This window comes from Anarhichas minor, unplaced genomic scaffold (assembly GCF_050575085.1).
Source record: "Anarhichas minor isolate MPS153535 unplaced genomic scaffold, ASM5057508v1 ptg000017l, whole genome shotgun sequence".
In the NCBI taxonomy this organism is placed as follows: Eukaryota; Metazoa; Chordata; class Actinopteri; order Perciformes; family Anarhichadidae; genus Anarhichas; species Anarhichas minor.
In genome coordinates this window covers 17,767,627-17,784,191 of record NW_027466463.1, presented here as the reverse complement: position 1 = coordinate 17,784,191, position 16,565 = coordinate 17,767,627, and the positions used below count along the sequence as shown (strand labels likewise).

Below are 16,565 nucleotides of genomic sequence, written 5' to 3'. Positions count from 1 at the left end.
TTTCATAGGAATGAACGTGGCGCCTCATATTTACGCTACAGACATGACAGTGGTATTACATCTCCAATCAAAACCCCTGACAAGAAAGCGAAATACATGTATTTCCCAAGGGGTTGAACTTTTCTCTTAATTCCAGTAGAGTTGTGTTTTTTTAATAATTGGCAGACCTGCAATAGTGAACTTTCATGGCTGCGTGTTGTAAAGGCCTGTGCATTGGGTTTGTTCCTTAAAATTGTTGTATGATCACAACCACACTGCTTCTCATGCATGCAACAAGGCACAAATACAAACTTGTGTTGTAATAGTACATTCTGCTGACAGCCTTTTGATTTCAAATACTCACTAAATATTAGAAATGTGCAGGAATTGATGTTCTTCCCGTGTATGATTTGTAGCATTGGGGCAAACGTACTGCAAAGTAGCACATTACTATGATCAAAGGTCCAAACACATTGATTTACATTAGTACGAAGGTAATTAAGGTTGACTTGGTGCACTTTACTCCAATTATTTTTGACAACTTCCAGATAACATTAACAAGGGCCTTTTAATTTCACCCACCCAAAACAAATGTACAACCTTTGATGCATTTATTCATTCCGGTCATGTAGAAATGAGCCTTGTGTGGTTACAAAAGTCATCTGGTCCTCAGGTGTGAACTTTAACTACTGTTACTCTAAAAGCCTCATTCGGCCATCTGTCAATATCATCAGGGCTTATATTAAGACATGATGGACCAATTAGTGGCGCAGAGTTTTACAGGAAGCCGTGTCTTGGTCCTTCAGAACTTCACTGAGGGTATGCAGGACAAAACTTTGATGGCACATCACCCCTGAAGCGGGCCCCCTTATTCAATTACTGCTTCCTTGGGTGGTTTTGTGTTCTACGTTACATAATGAATCCAGCCCGGAAAGGCTACAGTAAGAAATTGGGACACAAGGGATTTTCTTTTCTAGTGGAAACCTGTCAACTGGACAAACCAACGGCGATAAAAATAATTGTGACCGAATGACTTCATCCAACAATTCCCGCAATTTATGTCACGATTTTCAGTTGCCTCAGATACTTAAGTGGATCTTACTTGAACCGCACACTGTGGAAACTAGTCTCCATCCAAACTGCATGAAGAGTGAGGGTGAGAGGTTGTCAACGGACGTACCAAAATGGCTACTGTCATCTTATAGTTCCCATAATGCACATTAAGTCAGAAACCAATTTAAGCATCCACCAATCAGTACATTAGAAAGGCATTCATGAACGGCACTCAGGGTACGTCCCCTTTCTCAAATTAGTATCCTTTCTCCAACAGCCAGTATATCCTCTTCATGTCCCCAAACCACCCTCAGTGAAGCTCACAAATGAGGCAATTAAATTCAGGGTTTCAAACTCCTTTGAACTACACCTTCTGTCTGAATCCTTTATTATTCCAAACTGTGGGTTCTCAAAGCTCATCAGGGCTATTTAGTACGCCGGGCTCCCTTTTTAACGGGGACCACCAGCTCGCTCTCGTCTGTCATTCATTTCCCCGAGGGAGCGCGAAAGAGAGACAGAAGGAAATAAATTGTTCGGCAAGTGAAATGCCTCCTGTCTGTGATTCTTCTGTCAGAGGGAAATTTCCCATGTGTTTTCAAAAAAAGGGGGATTAGCGCTTTGGACGCGCTCGTTCCAATTCCCTGTTCTGTCCTATCACATCTAATCTCCTCTCTTCTCATGCCTATGTGTTTAGTAGGTTAGCCCTGGATCAAGTCGAATGTGATCCCATTAGCATCTAACACCATCTGACATTGTGCACGTGCTTCTGTCATGCAAGTGTGTCTCTGTTAGTTCAGGTACTCTTTCAAACACATCGCTTATGCCTTAAATACATATAGGTATCACTTCATGTGCAGTCTGATAGGTTTAAAGGTCCAACTGAGCCAGTTTATTCGACCAAGGAACAAAGGATGAGCTAATGAATTGTGGTGGAGCACGAAAAAGTCCGGAGGGGACATTTGTAACCAGATAACAGGATTGCACAGCATCTGCACTGATCCAATTTATTGCTGCCCTGAGTAACACTAAGGTTAGGTGGGATTTCATCAACTAATTAGCCACAGACAGACCTATGTGCTAAAAAGCATTTATACTCGGAGCATTTTGTTCTCTCACATTTATGCACGCTTTCCTGTGATGTTTTCATGACTTGTCATTAAAGGTAAGGCGCCATTTACTGACATGATATACCCCGCGGCATTTCACACGTTCACTGTTTACCTGGAAATACTAATTAAAGGTTTAGCCCTTAGTTTACATTCTTTCATGTACTGCTGATACGGAGTGATAGTGGGCAAAGGAGTGGAGTTACATCAAGGCAACCTCGGCTATTTCCTCTCGTCATTAGTGAATAGCAGACGACTGCTTGTGCAATCAGCGTGTTAATGTTGTTTTCATTTACTGAGTTCGAGCGGCGATCATGGTGAGGAGAGGGTTTCAGTGGTAATGGCTTAGATGTGTGAATGACTCCTACGGTGCAGCTACAGAGGCCGTGTGTTGTGTGTTGTGGCAAATGTTTTCAATTGAGCACCAGAACTACTAACATTCAAAAATAATTTATTTCAGAAATGTACTGTGATCATATATTCATTCAGATTCTGCATGATAAGCTTTTGTTGCGTACAATGAAATCACCCCACAGAGAAAAAAAGAAAAAAAAGGTGATTTTTTTTTTTCTTAGTTTTGTTTTTTAAACTATGAAAACTAGGAACACACCACTGAGTCTTCACTATAGCGTTATGAGTGCGCCTGGCGGGCGGCCGGACGGTGCCAGCCCTCTGTGGTGTTACTCCAGGCAGGTTTACAGCTGCTGCACGACAATCTCTTTATAACCAGACACACAGTGAATGATCTGTAAAGCTTATGCACAAGAAGTGTAATCACACGCACACATACACATGCACGCGCAGACACTCACACACACACGTACACGCACTAGCATTTGGGACGATACAGTCACACCTGAATAGTACAGCGTGATTGATTACACAAAAGGGAAAGAGGTGAGGCAATTCAATGACATCATCTCTTGGCGCAAGCTCGGCGCTGCCCCGTGATTGTGAGCAGAGACAGAGAAGAGTTATACCAGCAAGGAAGGAAACAGGAAGAAAAAAAACAAACATTGTTTCTTATCAAAATCTCACTGTTAACATTTTAGCGGAACCAGCAGCCGTGCCCACACGTGACCGTGCCAGTCTACTTCAGACAGCTCTGATGCTCTTAGGTCGGACTTCAAAGCGTTTCAGTAGACATTATGCAGAATGAGACTGATGTGTGTGTGTACGTGAGCCAGCAAAACGGTGAAAAGAAATATGGGTCGTGAATGCAAATTAATTCACAGCCCACATCTGTCAGGATTAAAAGAAAGGCTCTCGGAGCGCGAGGCCAGCCATTTACGATGTCAAGGGCACCATCCGCAGTTTCAGTAACAATTGGTACCAGATAACATAAATAATTGTTTCTCTATCAAGGCATCTCTGATCCACTTTACCACACTCACAATGACGACTTAAACACTTTCACTTTAACAGATATACACTCATTTTATATATCTGCAGGGTCCCTCAGGCGCGGCGCAGTCATTGACATTTGACCCGCCTTGGCCAGATGTTTCTATGCATTAGTGTGCTGTAGGCCAGAGAGCTGCTTCCATGGAAACCCATGATTGTTTCGCCAATGTCCGCTAATAACTCTCCCCGGCCTACACATTAAAACTTGTTCAATTTGGCATGAAATTCCACATCCACGTCTGTCCTCATTGTTGTTGTTTTTTACATCCAGGTCATCCAGTCCAAACAAACACTTGTCCTTTCACTTCCACAATATGGCTCCATCATATTGTTTTTTTCAGTCTCCATCAACGCAGACTCTGCATTGACTTGATTTTGTCTTTTAGGTACATCTACTATATATATGTTTATATATATATATATATATATATTTATATGCATGTGTGTTTTCAAAGATTCTTGTGGCTTTGTACAGAATCAAAGAGATTAACATTTGAATGTTTCCAAAGAAAAGCAACAAAAAAAAGGGAGGACAAAGTCATGCATGCAAATAGTTCAAATAGCAAAAACAAAAAAGCGAAAAGATGATGCAGAGAGTGATTTTATCAACTGGTGGGATAAATCTACACTGGCACACTTCCACACATTAAACAATAAAAAAGTGTTCCAAAAAGTCTCATAGTGTTGTTCCGCATGTATCCAGCAGACTAAAGAACAGTAACACGTAAAAAAAAGAAAAGTAATAGAAAGCAGGAAAGCCGTAAATGACTTGAATGGGTTAACTGCGCGCTTCTGTGTTCTCCGTTAACACAAGGTGGGTAGATATTTCCAGAAGTTTTGATGTCCTTTTCAGCCTTTTTCACACAAAGGAGGAGAAGCCAGCGATTGGGGCCCGCGAGCCAGGGGCTAGGCTGCTAGGGGGCCTGTAGAGGGTGCTGTGCTGGCTGGGGGGGTTGGAGCTCTGTTGGGAGGGGGTCGGAGTCCGGCTACCTTTGGGCCTAAACAGGCTGCCTTGGCCCTGGGGCGGGCCCTGAGGTGGGCCCTGAGGTGGGCCCTGAGGCTGGCCCTGGGCTTGCTGAGGCTGGGGGCTGGGCGAGCTGAGCAGGGGGCTAGGCGAGCTGAGCTGGGGTGGCAGTGGAGGTAGAGGAGGCAGTGGCGGGGGGGCGCAGTGATCCGGGTCGCCCGACTCGGACTCGGTGTAGCTGTAGGCCTGTGCCCGGGATATGCCTTTCTGTTGGCGCCGCCAGGAGTTGTAGTAAGTGGGGTCGCTTATGTAGTGGTTGACGAAGGAGTGCGTCTTCTGTCGGTTGGGGTCCACCTCGTACTCACTGTCGCTGCCCTGTGAAAGAAAGACAATAACGAGGAGACTTTAAAATATGGAGTTAGCATGGGGTGACTCTGTAGTGTTTCCATGTGGAGCAGTTAGAGATGCTGAGGCTACAAATGTAAATGAACATGAAGTTATTGAATTATTTTGAGCAAAGTCGTCAATTCACAAACACCCCCGTCTAAACAGCACACACATGCATACACACTTACATTTACAACACAGCACAAGAACACATGGACACCAAACATGGTCAAAGCATGATGACGGAGGGATGACTTGTTACTGAAGCGTGCATTGTAAACGGACCATCAACACAAGATGGCAAAGGTCAATTTTATCTCCTGGAGTTAATCAGTATGTTCAGGATCTAAGATCTCTGTGTCCCCACCACGCCAGTAGACGGGGCTTTGGTGTTGTTCAGCACAGTGTACCATATAAGACCTGTTATGGGAATCTGGGGGAGAGGATTTGATGAGGACTAGCACTAGGAACCAGTCACCTATCAGGCTACAAACATTCAAAGCAGGCAGCCACAGGAACCTCACCAAATGCAGTGGAAGTGTATGTAGGCCACCTGTCCCATATGAAAACACCAGCGCCTCCTATGGGTGAACAAAACAATGGGTTTTACAGTACATCACCATAACAGAATGATTCAAATGGCCCAGTCATGACGATGATACTCATAGATATGTTATACATATGTATAGGTCCTTTGTGCCATTCTGGATGAATGGTGTGACAAGCTACAAATAAAAAAAGAAACACAGGTCGTGCAGTGCATTCTCGAAAATAGATGTGATTTAGTTAATTAGGAAGTATAATTCATTTTCCTCATTCTTTCAGTCAGTTTGAATTCCCTCCAAGCCATCTCTAAAGAAATGACAATAAACCTGAGCACATTCTCGCTACCAACCCTCCACCTCGCTGCGGGCTGGGCTAGGGACGCTATTGTATTCACGTCAAGTAACATTCCACGCGTCAAACAGAAAGCAATGTGATCATTGAACACTCGGTGGGGATTGCTTATGGTCTAACTAATTGCCATGAAAGCAAGCTGCCAATTGGCTAGCTAGCCTGTGATTAATCACATGGCCACAGAGCACTAAGACACAGCCGCCGCTGCCAAAGTTGTCACCGGGTAATTTCCCAAAGAGGCTTATTCTTTTCGGAAGAGTACACCGTGAACATGGTGCTGATAACTGTGACTGTCTCAAGGTTCTTTATCTCTCACCACTCATATTATCATGTTCAATCTTCTCATACGGGAACATGGCTGTTGGCTCGCACTCGAAGGATGCACTCCGGAGCACAGCTCTCTTTGCTGGATATTGCACGGCACATATGTGATGCATATGGCAGCAGGCTCAGATTACCCCTCAGCCTCAACATGGCTCATGTCTCCTACGGCGAACCCCTTCACAAGACTTTTCTTTTTCAGCTGTCAGAAGAGTTTCTAAATGTCCAAATAGGCCTTGTATTAAATATCCTGCTTTTTTGATCTTCTTTGGGTCTAAACAAAAGAAATTGATCCCTTCCCCCCTTACTCTCAACAATGATCATCATTTCTTTTCTCTTTTTTCTAACTTTCTTTTATGTTGCTGTTCCTCTCAATACGTAGAGCAGAAGTCTGGGATGCATTAGAGCCTGTGTTTGTCTTTGTTGTGAACACTTGAGGCCAACCAGTGCTGAAAGGCAATCCAGTCACGCCAGTGTGTTTAGCAACACAACAACAAGATCTATTCACAGTGGACCAACAAGACATACTGAGCCACTTCAAGTGGTATTACCTCACTCTGAAAGAATTAACGCTGCATTGAGAGAGGAAACACCACTCCAGTTGTGTGTGTGTGTGTGTGTGTGTGTGTGTGTGTGTGTGTGTGTGAGTTAGTGGGAAAGAGCGTTGGTTGCCTGGCTGCTTGACTGTGGAGTGTGCGCAACAGTTGTTCTGACTTTTGTGATGTTCTACGTACAAGTATAAACCAATGCAATCTGACCTCCTGTTGCTTTTGGTTCATAATCAGTCTTTAACAGAAATAACTCAAGGATCCAATTGAGGAACCAATTTGCCTCTGGGGCAGCACGGCTTGCGAAACAGCTTCTCACTTTAACTCATTACGAGCTAATTACTCGAGCTGAATGCTGTGAAAGAAAGAGACTTTAAGGGATGAAATGCAGTGTTGCACCTCAGCCTCAAGGGAACCAACATCTTATGTATGCAATGAAATGTGGAAGACAGACACATACCAGCCTGCCAGTGACAATTATTACACATTTTTACATCATTATGATGTTAAATTAGGCAGAGAAAGCGATTAAGACATCTATCCAATTAACTGGTGAAACCTCTTGACAGTAGTTTATTTTATCACCAGCATAATAAAGTTACCCTGTGTCCCTGTTTACAATCGCTAACATCGTGAAGGGAAAACAATGTGGGACAGGGGGAGGGGGGGGGAAGAAAAAACACAACAATGGATGTTCATTAAATATTGGACAAAATTACTATTTGGTGTAGATAAATTGTCGGCAAATAGAGCAGGTGTTCCCACAATCTACCCCCTGAACTTTGACCTTTGACCTCAGTCTCGACAGAGTTCAACTGAAAATGGCATATGCTATCATGTCAGTGATTCTTATTTTGTATCTATATTCATGCCTAAAGATGTCCCGCGAAGCATTCTGTGATTAACCAAAAGTTAAAGGTGCATTGTCGATAACTTTCCTTTCCTATGGCTTATGGCATGAGACTGAAACAACAATCTTACGGCAAGCATGGCCCCCACCCCCTCCCCCCAGAATGGATGCATGTATCCCCCAGTACCACAGCGTGGGTCAGTCCTTTGTCCTCTAGTTATGGATTATTGCAATGAGGAGGGGGAGAAAAGGGGGGGGGGGGGCTGTCTATGTCACTCTCATTGATGAAGTGAACACAGCAGGGGTCCCCGCAGACAAAGACAGTATATCTGGGGCTCGAAGGGGGATTAAAAAGCCCAGAGACATTCACAGTACATACATTTTTGTGTGCTTGAGACGATTTCTGTGTAGAAAAAAAAAAGGATTAGAGTGGAGGAAAAACAGCAATTGGAATATGTGTTTTTGGCGTACTGAAATGCTTGCCGCATCAAAGTAAAGTTGTATTTTTCATCATCAAGGCAGGGATATAGGCCTCCTTAGCAGCTCCAATCCCCTCTCACTGCTGTAGTGTATGTTGCTTCATTCAGAACAACTATGATCAAGGGATTTGAGATGTTGTTGGGCATTAGTGAGAGTAATGGAAGCATGTGCTTTTGTTGCGGTTCCCTACACATTTTTTTCTTTTCTTAATTTGTCAGCCGTCTGAAGTTTAAGGGACTATATGGGGCTAGTTTTCCTCTCACAAACTCCTCCTTTCATCCACCATTTCTGTCTTTATCCCTCTGTTATGTACACACGCCTTCAAATTATTAAAAATAAAATGTAATATATTTGCGGTCATAATTGTCCTTTACTCCGGGTTATGACATCATGCTTCAGACTGGCCTCAAAACAAAGTGGTGCGTTGCCACTAGAGACAACCCAAACATTTCAGAACGCACTCTCAGTTGAGCCCCGGCCGAAACAAAAGAAGCTACCGTAGCCGGAGAGACAGGGTGTGGGAGGGTGGAGAAAGAGTGAGATAAACAGAGGCAGATAGGAAGAAGGGGAGAGAAAGCATGTAACAGAAAGCAGACACTTGCATTTCTCTCCCACGGAATGCCACTCTGCAGAGAGAGCATCTCTGACTCAGAGATGAGATCATCTGTCTTTGACTGGTTTCGGTCTTAAACGACACATAAAGACACAGAGGCAGCCTCGCCAAATGAGAGAGCCTCTAAAGGGAAAACAAGTCAATAGGGAACTACCTGCAGGGGGGCAGAGCAGTAATGGTGGCCTTGTTGCCTTGCCATGTCAATGTTAGCTTCCTTCATATCCCCTCTCGAGGACGAGTACAATAGTCAACTTATACCTGCTGGTGGAGCCCCCGGGGATTAAAGAGGACAGACAGCACAATGTCATACCGATAGCTCAGGGTTATCCGCTCAATAAAACTTCAAAGAGCATTCCTGGATTCTTCCGAAGCACCATTGGGTGCTGATATGACGGCCTGTCAGGGGGCATGGCAGACGAGCCCGAGGGTAACAGGCAGGGCTCTGTGTGGTGTAGCCCATCAAAGCCAGCGTCAGCCCCTTGACTGCGCAGTGTGGCAGCGGCTACTGCATAAAGGCCGTGTTTGACAATACACAAGTGCGAACGGTAGATATGTCAGACAGGCGATGAAATTACGAAATTATTTCATTTGAGGGGGATGTTATCGCGCTGCGAAAGGTCCTGTCCGTAACGATTCATTGTCGGGAGATTTTCATTTGATCTGGAAATGGGACTTAGGTTCCCATAAAGTCAGGTGGGGAGAGATTTCTGGCTGCGGAATTCACATAGCATTCACGTAGCTAGCTGAGAGATGTTCCAAGATAATTTGAGAAATGCCCAGAGTAAAGAATTTGTAGATAAAAGAGAGAACACTGAAGGAAGCCTGAAAGCAAGGGAATTCAGGGGAATACCCCCTCCCCGGCAGCTTTCATCTGACTAGGATCAAAACCAGACTGCACACCGCAAGATGGTTCCCCCAAACCACAGAGAGCCGGGGAGGGAGGCGACATAAACAAAAAACAGAAACAACATATGTGCATATAAGACATAGGGGAAGAAACAGGTCAGATGTTCTTTAAAACAACGTAAAAATAAAGAAAAAAAATCCCAAAATGAAATAGAAATAGTCAGGAAATCAGAGACATGAGGGAGGCACGCAGACTGATCGATGGAAAGATAGGCGGGAGAGACAGAAAGGAAGTCAGAATTTATCGATTGCACTCACTTACTGGGCAAAAGCAGTTTAGCTCAGCACATAGCAAATGACACAAGTTAGACACTCTAGCAGTGCTTGTTCATTTATCAGTCCTGGGAGTGTCTGCCAAGAACACTTTGGAATTCAAAAGAGATTCAAACCTAAGATATCTGACTACCTAGAATGCTAATGAGGCTAGGTTCTGCCACAGAAGAGGAGTGAAAAGCCAATACAGTATTTTCAGCTTTCCTCAGAGATGAGTTTTACTGACTCTGACCCTGACTTGCAGTAAAACACGTCAGTAGGAAAGTTGGATCGGCTGCCTGGCTGGTGGAGCGGTTCCCACCAATACGTCACTAGCTTACATAACGAGTGCTGTGGCTGAGTGCAGTGGCCTGGATCGCAGGTGGGTGTCGGCAGAGTGACATTCTCCACAGGCCACTGCCTGGCCTGAAAAACTGCTTGGCCGCCAGCGAGCGGAGTCATTAATCTCTCATCTCTCCTTGTGCATTACTATGCTGTATCTCATGACCTCTGCGGGCCGAATGGCATTCAGGCGAATGACGGAGAAAAGACACCACGTGGACAGAATGACACGAAAACACTGTACAGCCCACAATGCAAAAAAAACTGAATTCGCGAGGAATTCAAGGAGATGACAATGTGCACACACACAGACGGGTACGAACATGTCACAAACACACACTTAATGCAGACGGACGGTGAACGTTTTACATACACAGACCAGACAAGGTGTAGTGTAAACAAACAAGAGTGGCTACTGCACCTGTGAGTCTGAGATTTCGGAGGGTTTTTCCGTCAGACTGCTGCTCTCCGCAGGGATCAGGTCATTGTACTTTGTGCTGACGTCCTCGTCTGAATAGTGAAGACTGCCTGGACTGGGCCGAGGAGGAGACCTGGGCAGAGGCGAAGACAGACCGTGAGAGTGATTCAGTTGGTTCTTTTTTGTTCCACTATTTTTTTTGCATTTCATGACAACCATTTAAAATCAATTAAAAATCAAAAGGATAATTCCATTTTACATTTTTACTGCTGATTTCTGGGAACGCAGTGATATAACAAAGGGGGCAGAAATCATGAAGTTGGAAGATCAGACCAATTAGAAAGTTTATCCAAATGTACTTGGAAGGGAAAACAAAAGTAAAAGTTAGAATTATTTACCACATTTTACTGATGTAAATCCATCGCAGTTTGCACACTCACTTCCTTGTTCAGCTTTGACCTACCGGATTAATGCGCACAGTTCTCCTGTGCATTTTGGGATTAATGCAGCTTTTTTTCTGGTGTGGTCACCTTCAGGTTTACCTTCAAATAAGTAGTTCAGATATCCCGGCTAAACTGTTTGGGATTTTGGTCTGAACGCCCGCTAACCGCTTGTATTCCTTGCCCCATCTTTGTTGTACGGATGTTACCATGTTCCTAAATCTCAGAAATTACTTTGGTGAGTACAATGCTATCATAACCAATAGAAACGATGGCCAAAGTTATGCAAATGAGAACCATGTTGTTGTCCTAAAGATAATTTGGCTGTAATGAATTCAGAAATCCTATTAAATCACTGTCAAAGCTACACAAGCAAAGCTGTGCAATGACTCTAGGCCTCCCTCATTCTCACTAATGTCTGAGACACTGCAGCAAGCACTTCCTCTCAGGGTCACATGTATCACTGTCTGTCTGAGTGTGTAGGAGTTGATGAGAATCATGGGACACTCATGAGATGGCTCCCTTCATCCAGTCTCTCCTGGAATGAATAATTCCCCCTGATCCAGTCCTCACTGTGGAACGTCAAACCGCTGGGCCCTTGTGACTAAATTATTAACTGAACTCTCGCGGTGCTCAAGGGGTCCTCAAACAAATGGCAGCCTCAGGCTCTGCTCTGGCAAATGTTATCCGAGCCCACGTGAACGATTGCACGGATTAGACTGTCAGCGGCGTCCTGCGGCGATCAAATATGTCATTCAGATGTATGTTTAAAGAGTGTAAGTGATAGGACTGAGCAAAGAAGGGAGTGTGAAGCGAGAACGGGGGTCGGGGAGAGGTGCCGACCGAAGCTAAAGGCTGAAAGAGAGAAGGAGTGAGGAAAAATGAATGCAGAGAAAGATGAAATGCTGGAAAAACATTTCCTTAAATGGTGCGCTCTAGTCAGGGGTTCTTTAAATAAATATGAGAGGAGAAGAAAACTCTTGGTGCCTGAGCTCCTCCGTACTTTCCACTGTCGCCCGTCCTGCTAAACAAACTCCCATCTGTTTCTGCTGATTGGTGCTGGTTTGGCTGAGACTACTGGGACATGCTGACTCCTGTTGACTTTCCAGGCCATAGTGCCGGCCGCCCGACGCTGCCAAAGGAGCTGCTGCAGCAGTCGAAACCACATTAGCATTTTTCCAAATAAATACATGTTGAAAGCATTTCAAAAATGTTTTAAAACGGCTACATTCCAGCAGTTTTCTCAAGTGGTATTTTGAGCGTGGACAAAATGGAAAAAGTCCACAAGGAAATCACAAAGCCAGCTGTAATTCACTTAAGCTCGACGAGTTACTTTAATTCACTGAACTTGAGTGCGGTGAAACGTGTACAGTAATGAGCTACCTATATGCAACACGATACAGGTCGGTGAATTTGTGTCATATCTCTGTGTATGTTTGCGGATGTTCAACAGAACACAAGTGTCTCAGGGTCTGTGATGACAACTTACAATATTAAAATGGAATGAATTTTACTTATTTCATTTGGTGTTATTAAATGAGGGGTAGAAAGGACAGATATTTACTTTGTAGGTTATATTGAAAATAATTTCTTCATTTCAAGAATTTGGAGGTGAAGGGAACCCCAAAGCACTCGTGGAGCCAATTAAAATCCTTTATGTGATCCTACTCAATATTGACCGTCTTCAACTGCATGCATATAGATATTCATGTACATTCATGTTTGATATACATGTTTGCATATCTCTCCTGTCCTTCTTGAGGTGAAAATGTAAATGCTCACTGGGCCTCCCTGTGTTACGGATGTACTTTCTTGTTCCACTGGGACAGTCTGATAAACTGCCTGTTTAAAAACAGTGAGTAAGCTCAGCCCACTTTCACCTGCTCTCCTTGACTCCCTTACACTGTTGAGTGTGGCGTGAATTATTTATCAGTAGAGAAGGGTCCACTACTTAATCCTCCCGCAGCAAAATTCAGTCAGCAGTGCGCCAGGGAAGAAATGAGAACAGGGGGTGGGGGGGAATCAAATCTGCCTCTGGTCTACACTCATTATCAGCCTCTCCTCATGCTACAATTGCCTGTAGGGACTCATTAACATGCCTGAAGTGTTCAAGAGCTTTGTCACTCAACAGTGTTTAAAACCATGTTAATCTACACTGAATTACTTCACCAAGACCTCTTTAAACCCCCAACCAGTGCGTCAAAGTATATTTCAAACTATTAAGAGAAGGATACAAAGCCGTACGCTAATGATGCTGTTAATCCGTTCCTCTTAACATAACAGCAGTGAAACCTCAACCCCGAGACACATTTGGACTCCTGTGAGTGAATCCAAGTAGTTTATGTGCTGTCATAGTGGATCTGGAGTGCTAATGTCTTACATAAACTGTGGGACCACATAATACCTAAATTGACTATTTTTAACCAGAATCAGCAATGCCAAGCGGAATATTTAATGTGTAACTATTCTTAGCATTCGATTGGAACTCCTAACAGTGCTAAAAAGGCACATCGAGTCACTCAGAGTGAACTGCGTTGACTTACTGGCGATGGTGCTTGAATTTACTGTCATGCATATCGGCCCTTTTGTTAAACTCTGGACAAATGATCTCCACACAGAGAAGATCTCTGTATCCAAAATCAAACATGAACGACATTTGCTGTCTGACACGGCTCTGAATTAGAACGAACACAGTGGGATTAGGAATGTTTGATTTCTGATCCCGGTATCAGGCAGGGGACTTCACCCTGTCTTTGGTATTCTGAGACCCCGGATCAAGATGTGGCATTAATCTATAATCGGGGGGAGGGGGGGTGGGGCTCAGGTGTTGGGATTTAGGTTTTCTCCGCTGTGGGCTGAGTTCAAAGAGTGCCGAGTCTGAAAGTACATCTGTGCATTCTTTCAATCCTCGCCGCCCCCTTCTAGCCCAGAGACATAATAGGAAGCTGCCTGGAAGCTCCTCAAAGACCCGGAGCAGCTTTGATCTGCCCTCGAGGCCGCGCTCGCGTCCACGCATACGGATACACACACCTTTACCAATGTCTCACACGCTCTCATACACAAAGCAATGCACTTCTTTTTCACAAGACGGACATGCAGACTCGTGCACATATGCACACACGGAGAAGGTTCATTTCTTTTCGGTGAAACATCAGAGGGCACCTGCCCACCCCCCCCCCCCCCCCAAATCACATCTCCCATTCAGTACCACTACAGAAAGCTAAGACATCCACACGAACAGTCACTTCTGACATACTGCCACAAAACAGCTGGACTCCAGCCGTCTCTAGGGCTACTTCCTACCTTAACAAGTATTAATGATCTAATGCAAAGTCTACAGTTGGATCCAAAATTGGACTTGAGTCAGCCCCTGCAGAGTACTTAGCACATTTGTCAGTCAGAGTGATATTATTAACAAGGTCATGGTCTCAGCACGCTGCATGTCCTGCAGCTGGGATTCACAGAAATACAGAAGCTCATTAAAAAGGAATCTGAGGAGTCTTTTTATGTGCTGCTTTTAGATAGCAGGAAGAGTGGATTTGAGTCCAAGTTGTCAGGAGGCGAGTGTTTTTTTTCCCTACAGAGCTGAAAATGTCTCCACAGATAACCCAATTATTTTACTATATGGTTATTTCATTTTGATCTGTAGTTTAAATATATTCTGCACTTCATATTTTCTGGTCCATGAGCTGCGTGGACCACTGACCTGGTGTAGACGCCGTTCTTCCGGCAGAATGAGTTTTTCACGGACAGCCTTCGGTTGTTGAGTTCCAGAGCGGGGAAACGACCTTCGTCCAGGCTCACCAGGTCTCCGTGGGTCAGAGCGTTACAGTTGGAGTTGTTACCTGGACACACGTACAGAGACACTGTGTGACCACAGGTTAGTGTACGGGAGGATGAATGGAACCGTGAGCGAGTGAACAAAATTAGGAATAAGGAAAGATGACTGAAATCATTAAATAATGTTCCGGAACAAAAACAACGGACAGATGAACCTTCTGAAGACAAACAATGAATGAGTGATTGGTAGAGATGTATCGAGTCCTTAAATCGAGCAAATAAATCTTCATAAGGAAATTACATGACATGCCATGTACTGTCTTTAAAAAGGTTCCGGGCCATTAACAGGTCTAACCTTGCGTGTTTTTGCTTTCCAGTTTCAAGTCCAAGTAAACTCTCAAGAACTCACGGAGAGGCATGTACAAAACCCACCGGCATGTGATAGATGAGAGTTCTTCTCTGTGCAAACACTGTGCATCACAGATGAATGGGCAATAACACAACTATTTTGCATCGACGCCCAAGTGTCCCTCACGATTAATCAAACCGCCAACACCATAAACTGAGAGTGACAGACCTGCCATGCTGCTCTACGCTAGATTAATATCTGTAGGCGCTGTTGCTTCAGGTTAACAACACTTTCGGTCGTCCTAAGACTTATGAGCGACCACAGCGAGGCCAGGACCTCCGTGGTTACTCCAGGGCTACTCGAGGTCAATTGGTGGTTACGCAAACACACGGGAAAAAAAAAGAAGAAAAAAGAGTGCTGGGTAGGTCCTGTGGCCTGGGCCAGATTCCTGGAGAGGAATATGGAGGCATTGAGAGCGTCTTTGTGTTAGAGTGAGAAGGAACCTCTTGTTTTTCCTCCGTCAGTCAGAAAGATGGGCAGTGACCCGCAGGGACCCCCTCCCCTCCCCTGCCTGGCAGCTAAACAGCGATGGCAGAAGTGCTGAGCTGAGGGAAATACCCGCTGATGTCAGAGCTGCACTGAATGGACAAGTATGCACCCGTCTCCTGCTTCCCTGCTTTTTTTTTTCTGTCCCTGTCATTATCCTGCTTATCAGTCGAATTTACAATACAACCCTCTCAGAAAAGTGACCTCATGTTGACTGCTCAGAAAAACTACAAATCATTACACGCCCTTAAGAATTGACTCTTTTATAAAGAAAAGTCCAAGTCATCAGATTCTCGGCCGTCCGTGCCACTAGAAGGTACAAGGCTTCTATAATAGCTGTACGTCTACGTAGAAAATCTCCATTTAATTGTGTGCACTTACCTGATTCAGACTTCTTGGCATACTTCTTGCTCTGGCCCCTGATAATGAGGATGAAAACCAGCAGCAGGATGAAGATGAGACCCACCAAAGCCACCACAACCAGGAACCACCACTCCTCATAGAAAGGCGCCACTTTTTGGGCTGGAAAAAAACAGAGAAAATTGGAATTCATGGTTGTTGAAAACTACTTGCCATATATTTTTGTGATCTGATTAACCTTAGGGAATTCAATTTAGTCTGCAAAACTATTGTAGTTCAAATGTACTATCAAGAAACACATGAAAGCTCACCAGATATAGAAGGAGAAGGTAGACTGGGGGAGCCGTAGCCGTAGTCGTTCACTCCAATTACCCTGAAGTCATAACTGACCCCCTGCTTCAGGATATCCATGTTGAATGTGTGGGATGTTACTTCCTTGGGGATGTCCTTGATTAGGATATCCCACAAACCCTCATCTGTAAAATTGCAATTTTGGGTGAGTACGGGTCTGACGAGAAAATGAAACTTGTAAAGCATTTGAACAACGTCAATATGTCTTTGTTAACAGGT

At 44.3% G+C, this 16,565-nt stretch overlaps 1 protein-coding gene across 1 annotated transcript in view; it reads right to left on the bottom strand.

Moving 5' to 3' along the window:
- Nucleotides 1-4,401: 4,401 nt before the first annotated feature.
- Nucleotides 4,402-16,565, bottom strand: part of sdk2b (sidekick cell adhesion molecule 2b) — a 68,416-nt gene continuing 56,252 nt past the window's right edge. The window contains exons 40-44 of the mRNA XM_076092854.1: nt 16,307-16,471; nt 16,017-16,157; nt 14,667-14,805; nt 10,524-10,653; nt 4,402-4,881 (exon numbers count right to left, since the gene is read on the bottom strand). Of these exons, the coding sequence (XP_075948969.1) occupies nt 4,402-4,881; nt 10,524-10,653; nt 14,667-14,805; nt 16,017-16,157; nt 16,307-16,471 (1,055 nt within the window). The remainder of the gene's footprint in view (nt 4,882-10,523; nt 10,654-14,666; nt 14,806-16,016; nt 16,158-16,306; nt 16,472-16,565) is intronic.